General features: G+C 40.7%; 1 protein-coding gene across 2 annotated transcripts in view; it reads right to left on the bottom strand.

Annotated features, from left to right (window-relative positions):
* Window positions 1–19,974, bottom strand: part of Cd84 (CD84 molecule) — a 42,014-nt gene that overhangs the window by 6,791 nt on the left and 15,249 nt on the right. For both annotated transcript variants that reach the window (XM_052737635.1, XM_052737636.1), the window contains exons 2-4: window positions 15,835–16,173; window positions 3,147–3,398; window positions 2,667–2,801 (exon numbers count right to left, since the gene is read on the bottom strand). In XM_052737635.1, coding sequence (XP_052593595.1) covers window positions 2,667–2,801; window positions 3,147–3,398; window positions 15,835–16,173 — 726 coding nt within the window. The remainder of the gene's footprint in view (window positions 1–2,666; window positions 2,802–3,146; window positions 3,399–15,834; window positions 16,174–19,974) is intronic.

The following is a 19,974-nucleotide window of genomic DNA, read 5'->3' as shown; positions in this document are numbered from 1 at the left end:
TGTATTCTGAAAAAGAAATTTGAATCACAGATTATCCAAAAGAAAAATATGTCCCTTGGTTTTACTTTGCAATAAAACTTGCCCCTTAATAGACACTCTCAGATCAAGAATGTTAATCACCTCATGGCACACTGGGCTATAAAACTGGGTATTAAAATCAAACCTCTTTTGTCACAATTTAGGTAAGGGCATAGATCTTTTCTATTTAAGCCTTTATGACCTCATCACAGTGCCTCAAGCTGCAAGATGGATGTTGTATGTGTCTTACTAGATTATCTCACACTAGTCCATCTCCTTTAAACTTGACTGTTCACCTCTCTAGAGGTGGTGGGACTTGGAAGCATGGAGCCTAAAAATGAGGCAGACTCAAGGGTCAAGCAATAGCCAGCTTTATTCAGAGCATCAGACAATTTATACTCTGAAGGTTAAGAAGAGTCAGCTGAGTAAAGTGTACAATCACAAGGACAAGCCATATGTGGCAAAGACATGTTTTCCCATAGAAGCATATAAACAAATAACAATTGCCAGTTGTAATGAATAATCTGAAGCAAACTCTCTCCTATCCACTATACCTGGGAGGAACACAAAAGCACATTCTAAGAACAGTTCTGTGTTTTAAAGAAGCTGGAGTCACAATACTCTTGTCTTGTTTTCTTGAAGTTTTCTCATAAGCACTGAGACTTTTCCTCAGGTGACTCCATTCTTGGACCACATTCCGACACTCAACCACAGAGGACATCTTTGGTCACCCTTCCTTTGTTGGACTCAAGCCCTTGCTCACCAGCCACTCCATCTAGCAACTATGATTCCTCCTCCCCTTTAAATTTTATTTGGCTCCCTCCCTCCTCTCTCCATGTGGGGTTCTCTCCAGCCACCACCTTTCCTTACCCAGGTCCTTTTCCCTCACAGAGTCCTAAGAACTTCATATAGGGAATTCAGGGAAGAATGAAAAGCCATCTTCTCTTTCGAGAAAACTCTTCCCCTTCACAATGTGGCTAATGGAGACCTTCGCACCATTTGGATACATATGTACACCAAGCCTCTCTAGATATTAAACAAAACCTTCAAAAACTAGACCAGGAATCCCAGACTCTTTTCTTCTCTTTATGAGACACAGTCTTTAATGACCAGGAGTTTCTATATATTTATATCTATCTATGTATCCACCTATAAATTAAATGAACACACACATATATATATACACACATTTATATACATATATACATATGTGTATGTATAGATTAAATAGATAAAGTGAGCCAGCCTCTGAAGGATGATTCCTTTTGAAGGGCACATGGGGCTGAATTTCCCATTTATTACCTTTCCTGGGTCAGCTCACCAGCAGAACTCTTACTCTTTCTAGTCCTTGTTTATTTTTTTATTTTTTTATTTTTTTTGGTTTTTCGAGACAGGGTTTCTCTGTGTAGCTTTGCGCCTCTCCTGGAACTCACTTGGTAGCCCAGGCTGGCCTCGAACTCACAGAGATCCGCCTGGCTCTGCCTCCCGAGTGCTGGGATTAAAGGCGTGCGCCACCACCGCCCGGCTGGTCCTTGTTTATTTAGCCTTCTGGTATAATTGATATCCTTCAGATTAGAAGCCTTTAAATTCCACAAGGCATTGTCGTGGGAGTATCAACCATTATCATCAATGTTAGCACCGTTCTCCATCATGATGACCTCTTAGTCAATAAATGATTCCTTAGTTTGTCCTTGAACTTCTCGATACTTTCTTCTCTATACTACTACTTAATCCTTTTTTGCATTATGGTTCTTTAACCCTATGGCAGATCAGAAGCCCCAACCAGTGCCCCTTGTCACTCCCATCAGCTCTGAAGCAGCTCTAGTTAAAAAAAAGACTTTCTTCTCTTGTCAGTTATTTGAGCTTGTTGATTTATAGGGTGAGGGGTAGAGATGGGGCTGAAGAGATGGCTCAGCTGTTCAAGACCTGCCTCACCTCCCAGAGGACTTGAGTTCGTCAGTACCGACGTTGGGTGACTCACAACTGCCTGAAACTCCAGCTCCAGGGGATCTAATGCCCTTTTCTGGCCATTTCAGGCATGTAGGTGTTCATATGTGCATGCACACTCATGCACACACACATGTATACACACGTAAATAAATATTTAAATTAAACATGTAGAGACAAAATGTCCCCTCCCTCAAAAGCATAAACACTCACCCTTTAACAGTTAGACCCTTGGGGCCTGACCTCAGTGACTTGTGACATCTTATGATTAGTCAAATGTCTAGTGTTAAGAAAGACAGCTGATATTGTAAAATTTACTACTTAACAAGATAGTGAGATGCCCAGATATGGACCACATGCAAATGTCTTGGAAGATAAGACCAAAGACCAAATAATTTCTTCTAACTGTTAGAAAAGAACTCCATTCTCTCTCATGGAATAGTCTCTCTCTGAGACTACCTACTGCATCTCTCTCTTGTAGCATATTTTCTTTGTTAAATCGTGTGTGTGTGTGTGTGTGTGTGTGTGTGTGTGTGTGTGTGTGTGTGTGTGTGTATGTGTTTATTCTAGACTGGCAAACAGTTTTACCCCTGATCCTTTGGCTTGCTACTATGGTTCCCAAAATGATACTCTCTACTCCATCCCAGCTAAATAAAAGACTTTACTCCTTGGAAGAAAGAAGACACATTCTCACATTTTACCTTCCAGGTCAATCCTCTTTTGTCTTCTCTTGTACCACCAATACAACAGAAATACTGAAAATGGAATGAGAATAAGCAGGAGAGCTGCCAGTCCACTTAGCAACATACGAGGGCGAAGGTGGTCACTTGGATTGTCTGGAAATAGAAATTGTTGTGAGTCTTAGCTATCAGAAGACAGGGCCAAGATTCTGTGCAGGATTGTCCATATTCATGGCCACTGTCCAAATGAGATGCCTTTCAGAGAGTGCCAAAGTTCTTCAACTTACAATATGAATCAGAGTCAACCAGCGGCTCCTCAAAATACCTGGGAATGCTTAGTGTTTTATAGAAGGCTTTGGTCTTTTCACCCAGTAGGCTACCTGGTTGAAGATATACCTAGGGCTAGTGTCAGCATAGAGGAGGCACATATGTGTAAAGAGCCTTGAAGCTCTTCAGAGTGATCTCTGATGCTTTCCAGAAGAGATGGACGGAGCTGGTTACCTGTGCAGAGTTGCTGGGTAGTGACAGAGTCAGAGCTGTTGCTGACAGGGTTCTGGACTGTACATGTGTAAGTCAAGTTTTGATCCTTGGGGGACTCGAAGATTTGAAGGACGTTGCTTTTCTCTCCCGAGGGACTCCAACTGTATGTCACATTCTTTTCTTCTTTCTCCACAGAGCAAGTCAGTGTGACATTACAAAAATTGTTTGCAGATGTTTTTAAACTCTGTGTAATTTTTGGTTTTCCAAGCCGAGCTATGAGGAGAAAACATACAAGCCTACAGTGAGCTAAAACCAGCATTTATAACCTCCTGAGAATCAATTGTTACCTTTTCAGGGATTTGTATGATAGATATTAAACACAGTATTAAAAATTAAGTTATGACAACAACTTAATTATTTTTAAATTATTTTTGATATATTATTATAGTTTATGTGTTGGCAGTGAGTTGTACAAATTACATCCATGCTCTGTAATGACATATAAATAAGTATGTCCTTTCAACACTGTAGATCTTAAAATCAGCGATAGAAGATGGTTTTTTAAATGTTTTTCCTATATTTATTTATTTTTCTGTCACTCCCATTAAGCATTTCACAAGAACTGTTTTCTTTGCTTTTTGAGATTATAATATAATTATATTATTTCGCTCTTCCCTTTCCTCCCTCCAAACCTTTCCATATACCTCTCCTTTTTCAAATTCATGGCCTATTTTTTCATTATTTGCTGTTACATGCATATATGTACACACTCATATATACATATCTATTTTTTTCAATTTTCCTATTTATTTATTTATTTATTTATTTATTTATTTATTTATTTATTTATTTATTTATTTGGGACAGGGTTTCTCTGTGTAGCTTTGGAGCCTTTCCTGGAACTCACTCTGTAGCCCAGACTGGCCTTGAACTCACAGAGATCCACCTGCCTCTGCCTCCCAAGTGCTGGGATCAAAGGCATGCTCCACCACCACCCAGCTTATTTTCCCTTTTATTGAAAATAGATTATTTTCTCATCTGATCTATCCTGAGACAGAAAGGGAGGGGAGGTGGAGAGGAACTGGTAGGAGTAGAGGGAGGGGAAACTAGTCATGGCAGAAGTTCTTAAACCACAGAAATTTGGAAATGTAACTTTGGGCTTGATTTATCCTTTTCGTCATTGATGCTCTACACTTGAGAAAGCAATAGAGGAAAGATACTAAAACAGATGAAACTTGAAAGCATATCATGTTTGTAGCCATTATATCAAAAAGCATATCATATTTGTAGCCATTATATCATGAATATAAAACAAAACCCTCTACTGATCCAGTATCTGTAAAACATTTTTTTCCCTTGGTCCCAGCAATGAAGCTGCTTGTATTTAGACATGCAGATGAGTGCCTATAATCTTTGCATTTGGGAGTGTGAAGCAGAAAGATTATGAAATTGAGGCCAGCCTGGGATACCTACTAAACCATTCAAAAACCAAAAAAGATTGAATGTGAAAATTATGAGCATTGAAGGTGTGGTGGTTTGAATGAAAATGGTTCATATGTTTGAATGTTTAGTCACCAGGGAATGAAACTATTTGAAACAATTAGAAGGATTAGGAGGTATGGCTTCGTTGGAGTAGATGTGGCCTTGTTGGAGGAATTGTGTCACTGGGGGTGGGCTTTGAGGTTTCAAAAAGCCCACACCAGGCCCAGCATTTCTCTCTGCCTCTTGGCCTGTGGGTCAGGATGTAGCTCTCAGCTCCTGCTCCAGCCCCACACATGCTGCCATGCTCCCTACCATGATGATAACGAACTAGACCTCTGAACTGTAAGCAAAGCCCAAATTAAATGCTTTCTTTTACAGGAGTCGGCTTGGTCATGGTGTCTCTTCACAGCAATAGAACAGTGACTAAGACAGAAGAAGAACTCCACCCTGTGATGGTTGTTCTTGGTTGTCAACTTGACTACATCTGGAATTAACTAAAATTCAAAAGTGGAGGGCACAGCAGTGAGGGAATTTTGCTTAATCTGAAGTAGAAAGATCCACTTCTAATCTGAATCTTGAGGTGGGAAGACATCTTTAATCTGGGCCATGCCTTCTGCTGGAGGCCTATATAAGGACATGGAAGAAGGAAGCTTTTCTCTGTGCCTGGTTTCTCTTGCCTTGTTAGCAAGTCTACTCCTCCACTGGCATTAGAGCCTACTTCTTCAGGATTCCAGTGTCTACTGAAGACCAGCTAAGACATCCAGCATTGTGGACTGGGAAATTTCTGGATTCTTGGACATCTTATTTATAGCCAGCCATTGTTCATTTTGCTGAAAAACAGCCTGTAAGTCATTCTAATCCTCTTTCAACACAGAGAGATTCGTTTTATAAGTTTTGTTACTCTAGACTCTAAAGAACCCTGAATAATACAGCTTTTTTTTTTTTTTTTTTTTGGTTTTTCGAGACAGGGTTTCTCTGTGTAGCTTTGCGCCTTTCCTGGATCTCGCGCTGTAGACCAGGCTGGTCTCGAACTCACAGAGATCCGCCTGGCTCTGCCTCCCGAGTGCTGGGATTAAAGGCGTGAGCCACCACTGCCCGGCTAATACAGCTTTTGGTACCAGAAGTGGTTCTAAAATAACAGAAGTATAAAGACGAATATTTTAAGTATTGGGAATAGGCTTTCCAATTTGCCAATACCTACAAGTACTGAACCCTCCTCAGTTACTGAAGCCTCTCCCAGGAGCTCAGAGAGTACTAAAAGTCCATGGTCTGAATTATTTTATGAACTTAAGGAGACAAGTACATTTGATTATTCTGATTCACTAATCATGGGTGGCAGTGGATTTGGTGACTGTATATAAAACTTTTGACAGTTTGTGGGAAAATAAGGAAAATGATATTGCTTTTTATTTGCTCTTAGCATCTCTGGATAAATTGACAAAGGATAAGAATGAACTCTGTGCTAAAATTAACCAACTTCCAGCATCTCAGAATATGGTGAAGAAAAACAATGAACTTAATGATAAAGCTGATCAGCTCCAGATGCACATAAATAGTCTAAAGGTTTCTAAGGGTGCTCTGGAAGAGACTCTTCTCTCCAGCAGCCACAGAGCTCAAGTTGTGGAAAGTCAAACCAAAGTCCTCATTAAAAGGGAGGCTGAATGACAGTGAAAATTCAAGTCCCAGCCTTGAAGAGTGTACTTCATCTCACTCATTATTGGAGACTTCATTAGGATAGCCTTCATATACTTTAATATGTTTCCACAGCACTACGTTTCTACACCACTCCTCAAATGCCCCTCAATTCCAGCTAACTCTCCCTGCATTCTTTCTCTCAACCCCATTTTTTCTCACTCACTACCTGATCCTCCTGTCTCTGTTCTCATCTCCCCAACCTCCAGTCTACCCACAAATCTATTCTATTTCCCCCCTCCCAGGGAGATCTATGTGTCTCTCCTAGGCCCTTCACAATACCTAATCTCTCTGGGTCTTCAGGCTGTAGCTTGGTTATCATTTTTTTAATGCCTAATATTCACATATAAGTGAATACATATTGTATTTATCTTTCTGGTCTGGGTTACCTCACTCAGGATGATTTTTTTCTAGTTACATCCATTTTTATGCAAATTTGATGATGTTATTTTTTTAAACAGCCGAGTAATACTCCATTGTGTAAATGTACCACATTTTCTTCATCTATTCTCCTGTTGAGGGGCATCTACATTGTTTCCAGTTTCTGGCTATTATGAATAGGGTACCAATGAACATGGTTGTGCAAGTGGCCCTATGGTATTTGAGTCGTCCTTTGGGTGTATGCCCAAGAGTGGTATAAGTGGATCTTAAGGTAGATCAATTCCCAACTTTCTGAGGAACCACCATATTGATTTCCATAGTGGCTGTACAAGTTCGCACTCCCACCAGCAATGGAGGAGTATTTCTATTATTTTACATCCTCACCAGCATGAGCTGTCACTTGTGTTATTGATTTTAGCCATTCTGATAGGTGTAATAGAATCGCAAAATAATTTTGGTTTGAATTTCCCTGAGGATGTTGAACATTTCTTTAAGTGTTTCTCAGCCAGTTGAGTTTCCTCTATTGAGAATTCTCTGTTTAGATCTGTGTTCCATTTTTGAATTGGATTATTTGGTTTTTTATATCTAGTTTCTTGAGTTCTTTATATATTTTGGATATTAGTCCTTTGTCAGACATTGAGTTGCTAAGAAATCTTTTCCAGTTCTGTGGGCTGCTGCTTTGTCTGAATTACAGTGCCCTTTGTCTTACAGAAGCTTTTCAATTTTATGAGGTCCCATTTATTAGTCTTGGTTCCTGTGCTATTGGTGTTCTTCTCAGAAAGTTGTCTCCTGTGCCAATGAGTTCAAGTTCAATTCCCTACTTTCTCTTCTGTCAGGTTCAAGGTGTCTAGTTTTATGTTGAGGTCTTTGATCCAACTGGACTTGAGTTTTGTGCAGGGTGATAAGTATGGATCTATTTGTATTCTTCTACGTGCAGCCACTGATTTGACCAGCACCATCTGGTGAAGATGCTGTCTTTTTTCCCCCAGTGTGTATTTCTGGCTTCTTTATATATATATATAAAAAAACAGGTGTCGGGCTGGAGAGGTGGCTCAGAGGTTAAGAGCACTGGCTGTTCTTCCAGAGGTCCTGAGTTCAATTCCCAGCAACCACATGGTGGCTCCCAACCATCTATAATGAGATCTGGTGTCCTCTTCTGGAATGTAGACAGAACACTGTATGTGTAATAAATAAATAAATCTAAAAAAAAAAAAGAATTATTTATAAAAAAAAAAAAAAAAAAAAAAAAAAAAAAAACAGGTGTCAATAGCTCTATTTATCTATGTCTGGGATTTCACTTTGATTCCACTGATCATCGTGTCTGTTTTTATGCCAATACCCACTGTTTTTATTACTATAGCTCTGTAGTACAACTTGAAATTGAGAATGGTGAGACCTCCAGCAGTCCTTTTATTGTTCAGAATTGTTTTAGCTATCCTGGTTTTTTGTTTTTCCATATGAAGTTCAGAACTGTCCTTTCAAGTTCTGTGAAGAATTGTGTTCAATTTTTGATGGGGATTGTATTGCATTTGTAGATTGCTTCTGGTACGATAGCCATCTTTTTTAACTATATTATTCCTACAGATCCTTGAGCATGGGAGATCTTTCCACCTTCTAATATCTTCTTTTATTTCTTTCTTCAGACACTTGAAGTTATTTTGTTGTTGCTGTTGTTTTGTTTTTTGTCTTTTTTTGAGACAAGGTTTCTTTGTGTAGCCCTGACTGTCCTGGAACTAGCTCTGTAGACCAGGCTGGTCTTGAACTCATAGAGATCCATCTGCCTCACCTCCTTGGTGCTGGGATTAAAGGCATGTGTTACCACCGCCTGGCTGACTTGAAGTTTTTGTCATATAATTCTCTTAATTGCTTGGTTAGTTACCCCAAAACATTTTATATTATTTGAGGCAATTGTGAAAGGTGTTATTTCCCTAATTTCTTTCTCAGTCCATTTGTCAATTGTACCTAGAAGGCTCTGCTAATTTTTTTGAGTTAATTTTATATCCAGCTACTTTGCTGAAAGTGTTTACTAGCTGTAGGAGTTCCCTGGTGGGTTTTTTAAGGTCACTTCTATATACTATCTACAAATATAGATACTTTGACTTCTTCTTTTCCAATTTGTATACTCTTGGTCTTTTTCAGTTGTCTAACCACTCTACCTAAAACTTGAAATACTTTATTGAATAGGTATGGAGAAGTTGACAAGCTTCTCTTGTTCTTGATTTTAATTGAAATCTTTGAGTTTTTCTTCAGTCTGTTTGATGTTGGCTATAGGCCTAGTGTAAACTGCCTTTATTATGTTTAATTATGCCCCTTGTATCCCTAATTTCTCTAGGAGTTTTATCATGAAGGGGTGTTGGATTTTATCAAAGGCCTATTATGCATCTAATGAGATGATCATGTCTTTTTTTCATTCAGTTTGTTTATATAGTGGATTACGATGGTATCTCTGGGATGAGGTCTACTTGATCATAGTGGATGACCTTATTGACGTGTTCTTGCAATCAGTTTGAAATTTTTTTTTAAAGATTTATTATGTACACAGTGTTCTGCCTGCATGTATGCCTGCGTGCCAGAAGAGGGCACCAGATCTCATTATAGATGGTTGTGAGCCACCACGTGGTTGCTGGGAATTGAACTCAGGACCTCTGGAAGAGCAGCCAGTGCTCTTAACCTCTGAGCCATCTGTCTAGCCCTAGTTTGAAAGTATTTCATTGAATATTTTTGCATTTATGCTCATAAGGGGAATTAATCTGTAAGTCTCTTTTTTTGTTGGGTTTTTATGTGGTTTGGGTATATGACCTTATAAAATGAACTGGGTAATGTTCCTTTTGTTTCTATTTTGTGAAGTAATTTGAGGATGATTGACCTTAACTTTTCTTTGAAATTCTGGTAGAATTCTTTGCTAAAATCTGGCTTCGGGGCTTTTTTTTGGTTAAAAGATTTTAACGGGTGCTTTTATTTTACTTTAATTTAAATTGCTTATATATCTTAGTTTAACTTTGATAAGTGGTATCCACGACAAAAATTATCTGTTTAATTTAGATTTTCCAATTTAGTGAAGTACAGGTTTTAAAAGTATATACTTAAGATTCTCTGGATTTCCTAGGTGTCTGTTGTTATGTCCCCTTTTCATTTCTGATTTTGTTAACTTGGATATTCTTGCTCTGCCTTTTAGTTAATTTGGATAAGTGCTTGTCTATCTTGTTGGTTTTTTCAAAGAACCAACTCTTTGTTTCATTGATTCTTTGTATTGTTCTCTTTGTTTCTATTGTATAGATTTCAGCCCTGAGTTTGATCATTTTTCTTACCTTCTACTCCTCTTATGTGTGATTACTTCTTTTTGTTCTAGAGCTTTCATGTGTGCTCTTAAGTTGCTAGTATGACATCTTTCCAGTTTTTTTTAAAGTTCACTTAGTGCTGTGAACTTGCCTCTTAGATCTGCTTTCAATGTGTCCCGTAAGTTTTGATATGCTGTGTATTCATTTTCATTGAATTCTAGAACATCTTTAATTTCTTTCTTTATTTCTGTCTTGATCCATTTTCCATTCAGTAGAGAGTTGTTCAGTTTCCATAGTTTGTAAGCTTTCTGTTGCTTTTGTTATTGTTGATATTCAGCCTTAATCTGTGTTGGTCTGATAGGCTGCATGGAGTTATTTCAATTTTCTTTTCTCTACTGGGACTTGCTTTGTGTCTGAGCATGTGGTCAGTTTTGGAGAAAGTTCTATGAGGTGCAAAGAAGAAGGTATATTCTTTTTTGTTTGGGTGAAATGTTCTGTAAATATATGTTAGGTTCATTTGGTTTATGAAGTCTGTTAGGTCCAGAATTTCTCTTATTAGTTTTTGCTTGGATGACAATGAGGATTTAAGGTCTCCCACTATCAGTGTTTGAGGGTCAGTATGGTACTTAACCTGTAGTAGTGTTTCTTTTACAAACTTGGCTACCCTTATGTTTGGGTTCCCAACATAAGGACAATTGCAATGTCCTCTTGGTGGATCTTTCCTTTGATGAGTATGTAGTGTCCTCCCTATCTCTTTTGATTAGTTTTGGTTTGAAGTCTATTTTGTCTGATATTAAAATGGCTACACCAGCTTGTTTCTTAGGTCCATTTGCTTTAAATATCTTTTTCCAACCCTTTACGCTGAGGTAATGTCTATTTTTGATGTTGAGGTATGTTTCTTGGATGTAGCAGAAGGATGGATTCTGTTTTCACATCCATTCTGTTAGTCTATGTCTTTTTACTGGGGAATTGAGACCATTGATATTGAGAGATTTCAATGACCAATGATTCTTCATTCCTGTCACTTAGTTTTTGTTGTTGGCAGGTGTGTGTGTGTGTGTGTGTGTGTGTGTGTGTGTGTGTGTGTGTGTGTGTGTGTGTGTGTGTTTGTATGTGTGTGTGCTTCCCATCTTTTGATTTTGCTGCTCTAAGATTATTTATTCCTTGTGTTTTTATTGGTGTAGTTAACCTCCTTAGGTTGGAGTTTCCTTCTAGCATCTTCTGTAGGGTTGGATTGTGATAGATATTGCTTAAATTTGGTTTTATCATGGAATATCTTATTTTCTCCATTATGGTGATTGAAACTTTTGCTGGTTATTGTAGTCTGGACTGACATCAATGGTCTTTTAGTGTCTACAGCACATCTGTCCAGAACCTTCTGGCTTTTAGAGTTTCAGTTGAGAAGTTGGGTGTGCTTCTCATAGGTCTGCCTTTATATGTTACTTTGGTCTTTTCCTCTTGAAACTTGTAATATTCTTTGTTCTATAGATTTAGTGTTTTGATTATTATGTGTTGAAGAGGCTTCCTTTTCTGGTCCAGTCTATTTGGTGTTCTATAAGCTTCTTTTATCTTTTTTTTCCCCCCTGAGACAGGGTTTCTCTGTGTAGTTTTAGTGCCTGTCCTGGATCTCGCTCTGTAGACCAGGTTGGCCTCAAACTCACAGAGATCTGTCTGGCTCTGCCTCCCAAGTGCTAGGACTAAAGGTATGTGCCACCACCTCCCGGCTCAGCTTCTTCTTTCTTCTTCTTTTTCTTTTTTTTCCTTTTTTTATTAAGAATTTTTTTCATTAATTTTACACACCAATTAAAGGTCCCCCTCTTCTCTCCTCCCACTCCACCCCCCAGCCTCCCCTTCTTAACCTACCCCCCATTCTCACCCACAAGAAAGCAAGGCCTCCCATGGGGAGGCACATCCAGTAGAGGCAAGTCCAAGCCCTTCCCCCTGCCTCAAGGCTTCATGAGGTGTCCCATCACAGGTAGTTGGCTCGAAAAAGCCCACTCATCCAGCTCAGCTTCTTATACCTTTATAGGCATGTCTTTCTTTAGGTTAGGAAATTTTTTTCTATGATTTTGTTGAAAATATTTTCTGGGCTTTTGAGCTGGGATTCTTTTCTTTCCTTAATACTATCATTCTTAGGTTTGGCCTTTTAATAGTGTCCCAAATTTCCTGTATTTTTTAAACATAATATTTTTATTTATTATTTTGGAATTTCACGTCATGCACCCTGGTCACATTCACTTCCTAGTCCTCCCAGGTCCGCCCCTACCCTTGTGTCCCCCCAAATAGGAGGAGGAGGAGGAGGAGAAGAAGAAAAGAAGAAGACGAAGAAGAAGAAGAAGAAGAAGAAGAAGAAGAGGAGGAGGAGGAGGAGGAGGAGGAGGAGGAGGAGGAGTCCAATTTTTGTTGTTCATATATTCACTGGAGCATAGTTAAACTTAAAGCGAGCCCCTTAAAGAAAAATGAGTCCTACTCCACCCGCAACTTCATAAGAAGCCATCAGTTGTGGTGAGCTACACATCAGCATCCTTGTCACAAATTTTAGAGCTCTCTTCAATAGTTCCCTGTCTAGGCTGTTACATTTTTTTGGAGGGGTAGGATGGGGGTAGGGTTTGTTACAGAAACCTTCTATGTCCTTGTTCAGTCACTGATACCACTGCAAAAGTAGCTTTCTTGCCCCTTTTTTGTAGCAGGAATCTTAGACGGTCTTATTAATAAAATCAAACCTGAGGCCAGTTATTGGGGTGAATGCTGGAAGATCAGAGAAGCAGAACAAGCCACAGCTTCGTCACCTCGACAGTTCCTCAGCTGATCCTGTTTCCTCAGATTGGAAGCTTCTGTGTCCTCATCCCAATGGCTCTCAGCTGAACTGCTGCTCGAAAGCCTGAAGCTTAACCAGCCAAATGCTTCTAGTTCCTGGTCTTCACGCCTTATATACCTTTCTGCTTTCTGCCATCACTCCCTGGGATTAAAGGCTCACTTCTTGGGATTAAAGGCCTGGCTGTTTCCAATGTGGCCTTGAACTCATAGAGATCCAGAGGGATTTCTGCCTCTGGGGTGCTAGGATTAAAGGTGTGTGCTACCACTGCCTGTCCTCTATGTTTAATATTGTGGCTGTTCTATTCTCTGACCCCAGATAAGCTCATTAGGGTGCACAATATTTTGGGGAACACAATACCACTACACATTTTTTTTTGTCAGGAACTTTTTCTATTTAACATTTTCTTTGACTGATTTATCCATTTTCTCTATAATATCTTCAACACCTGATAGTCTCTCTTCCATCTCTCATATTTGTTGGTGAAATTTGCCTCTGTACTTCCTGTTCAAATTCCTAAATTTTTCCTCTTCAGAATTCCCCTTAGTTTGGGTTTTCTCTTTATTGATTCTATTTCTCTTTTCAGGTCTTGAATAATTTTATTCATTTCTTTCTACTGTTAGTTTGTGGTTTTATGCACGTCTTTAAGGAATTTGTTAATTTCCTCTTTGAAGACCTCTATCTTCTCCTCCAACATTCCTTTCCCCAACTTATCCTAGTACCCCATCCTCCAATAGGCATTCCAGAAAACACCAGCAGGCATTCCTTGCAAACATACCAGTTGAGCAGGCCAGGAAAACAGGTAAGCTAACTGAAGACCTTCACCAGTCCCTCCTCTCTTCCAAACCCAATACCCCAGTCTCAACCCCAGGTCCACAACGGAACACCTGCTTCCTTCTAACTTCCCACCCACATATCTTGTGGCTCCCACAGACCTTCTGCTCCACCCTCCCTCTCCCCACTTGTTGCTTTATCCCAGCCCCCAACTCCAGCAGGCACTTCCTGCTAATCCACAGGCCACTCCTGCCGGGGAAGCAGGTAGGCTGTCTGTAGATCTTCCCATCTTCTTCTGTTCCTCTAGATCCAATCCCCTAGTCTTGTCCTCAGTGATATAGCAGATCCTCTGGGGTGACCTCTCTCTACTGAGTCCCCCATTCCAAGGAGATGAAATAAGCAGATGCTGGTTGAACACTCTCCTCCCCTCCCCTCCCCTCCCCTCCCCTCCCCTCCCCTCTCCTCTCCTCTCCTCTCCTCCCTTCTGTGAATCTCTTCAGACCCCTAGCCTATCCCAGGTCCTAATTGTCAGTTCCCAATACCCAAAAACACATTTTACCTGAAACCCCCAGTGGTCACAACTATCAATTCCAAAGAAAATTTCCTACCAGACAACACATATCCATCATAGTCTCTGAAAATCCAGAGAGGAAATAAAAATAAGGAACAAAACACCCACCTAACAAAGACAAATCCCTAAATCAGCACCTAGACTTATAATTATTCCAATCTCAGATGCCTAGATGCCAGCATCAAAGCACAGTCAATAACAGGCAGGGTAATATGTCTCCACTGCATCCCAGCAACCCTACCACAGCAGACCCTGAATACTCCACCATAGCTGAAGCCCAAGCAAAAGACCATATTTACCTATTTTTAGAGAGACTTTATGTTTGTTTGTGTGTGTGTGCACATGTGCACACGCGTGTGTGTGTGTGTGTGTGTGTGTGTGTGTGTGTGTGTGTGGTTGTTGAGGCCGAAAGCACTGGGTCATGCCTTAAGCAAACAAAGAGCTGTGACATGCGCAGAGAGCACTCTGACCAGAGGAAATCTGACCCATAAACTCCAAACTGGATGGTGATGACATGCAGCCCTAGAGCCAACCAAGAAACGTCACCGTAGCTAGGAGCAGAGCCCACCAAAAACCACATATATAAACCTCAGCCCTTTGTTTAATAAATGAGAACTTGCTTGCAAACCTCCAGGAGTCTGTGTTGTTGACTGTGGGTCTGCTCACCCTCTGCCCTGGGGATCAGAGACATCAGGACCCCCGCTCCAGAGCCAGCGACATGTGTGTGTTGGTATAGTCATAGTGGTGAAAACTATACATATTCATCTATTTTCAGGGAGATTGTGTGTGTGTGTGTGTGTGTGTGTGTGTGTGTGTGTGTGTGTGTGTGTGTGTGTGTGTGTAGAGGGTATTAGTGCAGTCATAATGGTGAAACTAAAATCTCATTTCATTTTCTCAACAGGAACAGAGATGTTATCTGCACAAAGCTGCTGAGCAGAGAAAACCAGAGTCAGGGCTGACAGATCTCCACCCTCCAAGCTGAGGCAAGGGAATCTTGGGATGGTGCACTTAACTACCTTGATGGTGGTTTCCAGTGCTACACACTTAAGTTCTATAGGACTACAAGGGATTCCATTCATAAATAAGCGCAGATACAGGTGGAGCCTTCTAAGTAAGCTCTGCAAACTGCGCTAACATCAACTTCCTGTTTTGCACACTGAACTGCAGCTTTGTAAGTATTAACTCTTACTGGAGGAAAGTGTTCAACCAGCACTTGTGCATTTCATCTCCTTGGAATCAGGAAGATAGTGGAGAGATGTCACCCCAGAGGGTCTGCTATAGCACTGGGGATCAGACGGGTGGGTTGTTGGATCTAAAGGAACAGAAGAGGGGAAATGGAGGGCACACAGCACCCCCTTTCATGGTTCTTTGAACTTTCCTATGCATTCTGCAATTATTTTGAAACAAGAAGCTCTGTAAAGACCACTTTGCAGATAGTATCTTACTAGATTGTCATAATAACTCTTGTGAATTGAATAGTATGATTGCTGACATTGTGTAAGATAGGAAAATGAAGATCCAAGGACAAATTCTGTTGGAAAAATAATGCAGCTAAAGTCTGTGCTGGCCAGCACTAAAGTTAGACCTTTCGAGGTGCTGATATACAGTTATGAGTATGAAAGAGTTATGAAACCATTCTCAGAAATATGGGTGTGCTTTAGGTCAGAAATCTCCAAAGCAAAAGTAAAGTCTGCCCTCTGTTCTCCCATAACTTACGGTAGATATGGAGGTGGTAGTGCTTCGTGGTGGTGGGGATATTCTCTTCATTTATGTCGGCTTTGTAAGTTCCTGCATCCTCCATCCTCAGGTCTCTAATGACTAGGTCATAGTTCTGACCTATGACACCTACTCGTCCTTCATAAACATCCCGGGTCACAGTAACATCAGGTGGTGCTCCTTCGAGTCCGGGTTGTACAAAAGCAATGGATGATTTAGAAGTCCAGGCAATGATCTTAACTTTCTGTGGCTCTTGAATATTTAAGGGGAAAGTAACCGACTCCCCAAGAATCCCATTCACCACGAATGAATCTGTTCCTCTTCCTGCTGCTTCAGACCCTGAGGATATAAATAGAAAATCATAAACCATCGGACTGTTGAACCACTTGTGTTCCTTCTTTCTTGAGAATCACTGAGGAACTTCCTCAGACACTGTTCATCCTGTGTCTTGAGGATTTCTTCTTTCATTCTAGGTGTTTGTGTGTGTGTGTGTGTGTGTGTGTGTGTGTGTGTGTGTGTGTGTGTGTGTAGGCCTGGATGTCCTGGAACACGCTCTGTAGATCAGGCTGGCCTCGAACTCAAAGAGTTTTGCCTGCCTATGCCTCCAGAGTGCTGGGATTAAAGGCATACAACACCACTGCCCAGCTTAATCTAGGTATGTTTAATGTGCTATGGCAACCAAAATTTAGCTAAATACCTGCAAATTTGTCTGAAACAAAACTGTCCCTGAAGAAATACATGTGTTCCTTCATAGATGAATGAATGAAGAAATGAATTTAGCCTATTTTGTAAGTTGCTTCAAGACAGTCTATGCAGCACAAGAGTGAATTCCAATACTTAATTCACTCTGTAAGTGTGAATTTAGGGAATAATTTTGCCAGAAATCTTTGCCTGTGTCTTCTAAGGATAAAAGAAAAAATGTTACGTGTTTTTTTTGAGGACCACAGTAAAAAACAAAAAACAAACAAAAAAAGCAGTAACCCACATACTCCCGGAACTCATCCAAAATTCTTCCATTATTGTGCAGAAGGATCAGAAAAGGGATGCACTTGATATCTTGGACCTAATGAAGGTTTCTGGTCTTTTTTCCTTGAATGCCTTCTAGCCTTCAGAATTTATGCATCTAGGAAAACATGTTTTTAATATAACAGATCTCTTATTGGGGATTCTTTAATGATTAGTAGTGTTTGAGATTGGCATCGATGATACATGAAGTATGCAATAATGGATATGACATGGGAACTGAGCAGCCAGAAATGGTGTTAATCCTGAACAACTAGCCGAGCTGTTTTGATGTGAACTGGTAATGTGTAAGCCCCAATGGCCAAGCCATGATTTCCACATAAGTGGGTTCTGGTTAACCCTAAATTTGGCATAGGGCTTGCTATACAGAGGGTCTTTTGAGAATGCAAATCACTAAAATGAAAGGATTTCTTAACCTGGTGGTGCTCTCACTGATGGCCACCTTTGCCCTTCAGCTCAGTAGCTACTGCAGGATCCCAGGACTGCTAACATGAATCTCTTTCCGTTTGGGTCAGTGGAAGGTTTTCCATCACGAGGAATGTACTGGTGACTTAGTTGGAATAGGAAAGCCAAGTCAATATGTTTTAGGGCACTACAGCAAGGAAGGATGGGACAGGAGGAAAGTAGGGACACTTCACCTACCAACATTTATTACGTACTACCTACGCATCCATGCTATGTTAGGACCACAGGGATAATAGGAAACCATTACAGCCCTGAGGAGCCCAGGGAATACAAAGGCTAACATGATGAGTGCCAAAGGGAAAGGATGACAGGAAGAAAACATACAGAGGACATAAAGTTAGGCTAATGCTGTCTGTGGCAGCCACACTTTGCAGAAATCCCCAACACCAACTGTCACCAGATCAATTATCTTACTGGGCTGATAGGGTTCACAGAGGGCACTTGGAACACCTTAGCTTCTGTCTCAGGTATGGATGCCAGAAGCTAGGCTCAAAGGATATTGAACTTGTTTTCTCCTGCTGTGTGACTTCCAAATGCTCAATGCGTTTCAAACAGAGGGCCCCAGAGTTTGGCATTGGGTCCTGCAAATGCCATAGCCAAGCCCTGTCTCAGATCTCCTACATGTCTCAAGGCTTTTTTGAATTGACGTCCTATGGCTTAACTGTCATTTGACTCTTTGGGTTTAAGTTAGGTATGAGATGAATCAGATATATTATATCTAATTCTGGCTATATTCCATTATCGCCTTCTGAAACATGGGGGCCATCTGCTAGGGCTGAGAACTTCTTGGTATTAGAGCAGTCATGCAATCACAAGTGGTTGAATGTGGTGTTTGTGTTAAGCTATGCTCCACTCCCCACATCATTCAGGAAATGATGCCAGGCTCTCAAAGAGCAATGGAGCGGGGAGGGTGATGTGTAGGTGACACTGTAGGGGAAATACTGCAGCTCTTTGCACTGCTGATGTTGTTGCAAGACCTCGAGCTCTCGGAGAAAAAACCAAAGAGTTTGAATAGGTGTGAACTGACTTTTCTGCTGCCTTTAGAGGCACACAACTGCTCCAAGAGAGGTAGCTTTGGGGCTGCAGCAAGTAGCTGAAAAATATATGAGACAGGCTCCAGACTGGGCACCGCTTCCAAATGGGGCAAACTCAACACAGTTACAAAACCTTTCTCAGTCTAAAATAGCTGTAACATTGGCCCCATCTACTCAGTGTTGTAGAATATTATTTTAAGATGTGTTACATTTGTTTATGCTGCGAAATATTTGTTTAATGGTGCAAATATGTGTGGCATTCTTTTATGTTGCATTTGTTTAACTCTGTGAAGCTGTGTTACTTTGCCTGTCTGGAACACTTGATGGTCTCATAAAGAGCTGAATGGCCAATAGCGAGGCAGGAGAAAGGACAGGCAGGGCTGTCGGGCAGGGAGAGTAATTAGGAGAAATCTGGGAGAAAAAAAAAGAAGAAAGAGCAAGAGAACAAGGAGAGGAGGATGCCAGGGGCCAGCCACCCAGCCATTCAGCCACCCAGCCACCCAGCCACCCAGCCACCCAGCCACCCACTCAGCCATGGAGTAAGAGTGAAAGTAAGATATATAGAAGTAAGAAAAGGAAAAAGCCCAGAGGCAAAAGGTAGATGAGATAATTTAAGAAAAGCTAACACTGGACATTTATAATTAAAAACAATCCTCCATGTGTGACTTCTTTGGGAGCTGGGTGGCGGGCCTTCCAAAAGAGCCAAAGCAACCAACCACAACCAGTGAGCAGCAAACAGTGCAATGTGAGCAGAGGTGCTTTGCTAACTGTCCACGTGAAACTAATGTGGGTTATTCCTGGTGTTGACCACGAGCAAGTGGTACATGCATCTTCAAGATTGCATGGCCCCTCTCTATGAGGGCTCAGTGATGCTGAGGCCATATTGGATCTCCCTTAAACAGGTTTGTGGTATAGTTCAAGTAAAGCTCATCTGGATGCTTTTAACTGCTCTACTTGGCGGATCTCAATCTGCTCTTAAAACACTTCAGTTTTCAAAGAAAGGAATTGTCTGCCAATCAACTCCAATATTTATTTTTCTACATGCCACAGAGACTCCAATAGTATAATATCACTGCAGGGAATCTCAGCAAAATTCAATTTTGGAGAGAACTTGTGGCACAAAAATGTCTTGAAAGGGGGCTGAGATGTGCATGTCCTGTATGAGGCCCCACGTTTGAGCCTCAGGGGAATTAATACCAAGTTGGGGTGATGACACACACACACACACACACACACACACACACACACACACACACACACACACAACTTTCCTTTGCAATGTGAAGTGGGAAATGTCAGGCAAATGAATGACATTCATCAATGGCAATTTCAGTCAAAACTCAAAAAAGAGAAAGAGTACTTTGAACTGTGGCTGTTAAAAAAAACTTATTGGAAAGATATAGAGAAGGAAAGGTGTCTCAGGTCTTTGGGTTCTGAATCCCCGTTCACAAGTTTTGATGTCAATTGAGTCCAGATTTTCATGATAGGGGAGGTGATGAGAGAGGGGGGAAGAACATTAGAAACATAAATTATGTTTGGATTTGGGACACTCTTAAATTTGAGTTTATCCAATAGGTAGAGGGATCTATTAAAGTTTTTAAGGATTAAGATTAAGATA

The sequence above is a fragment of the Peromyscus californicus genome, unplaced genomic scaffold (genome assembly GCF_007827085.1).
Source record: "Peromyscus californicus insignis strain IS unplaced genomic scaffold, ASM782708v3 Scaffold_14__1_contigs__length_90479793_seg_2, whole genome shotgun sequence".
In the NCBI taxonomy this organism is placed as follows: Eukaryota; Metazoa; Chordata; class Mammalia; order Rodentia; family Cricetidae; genus Peromyscus; species Peromyscus californicus.
The sequence above is the reverse complement of the archived record's forward strand: the minus strand, read 5'-3'. Positions and strand labels throughout refer to the sequence as shown.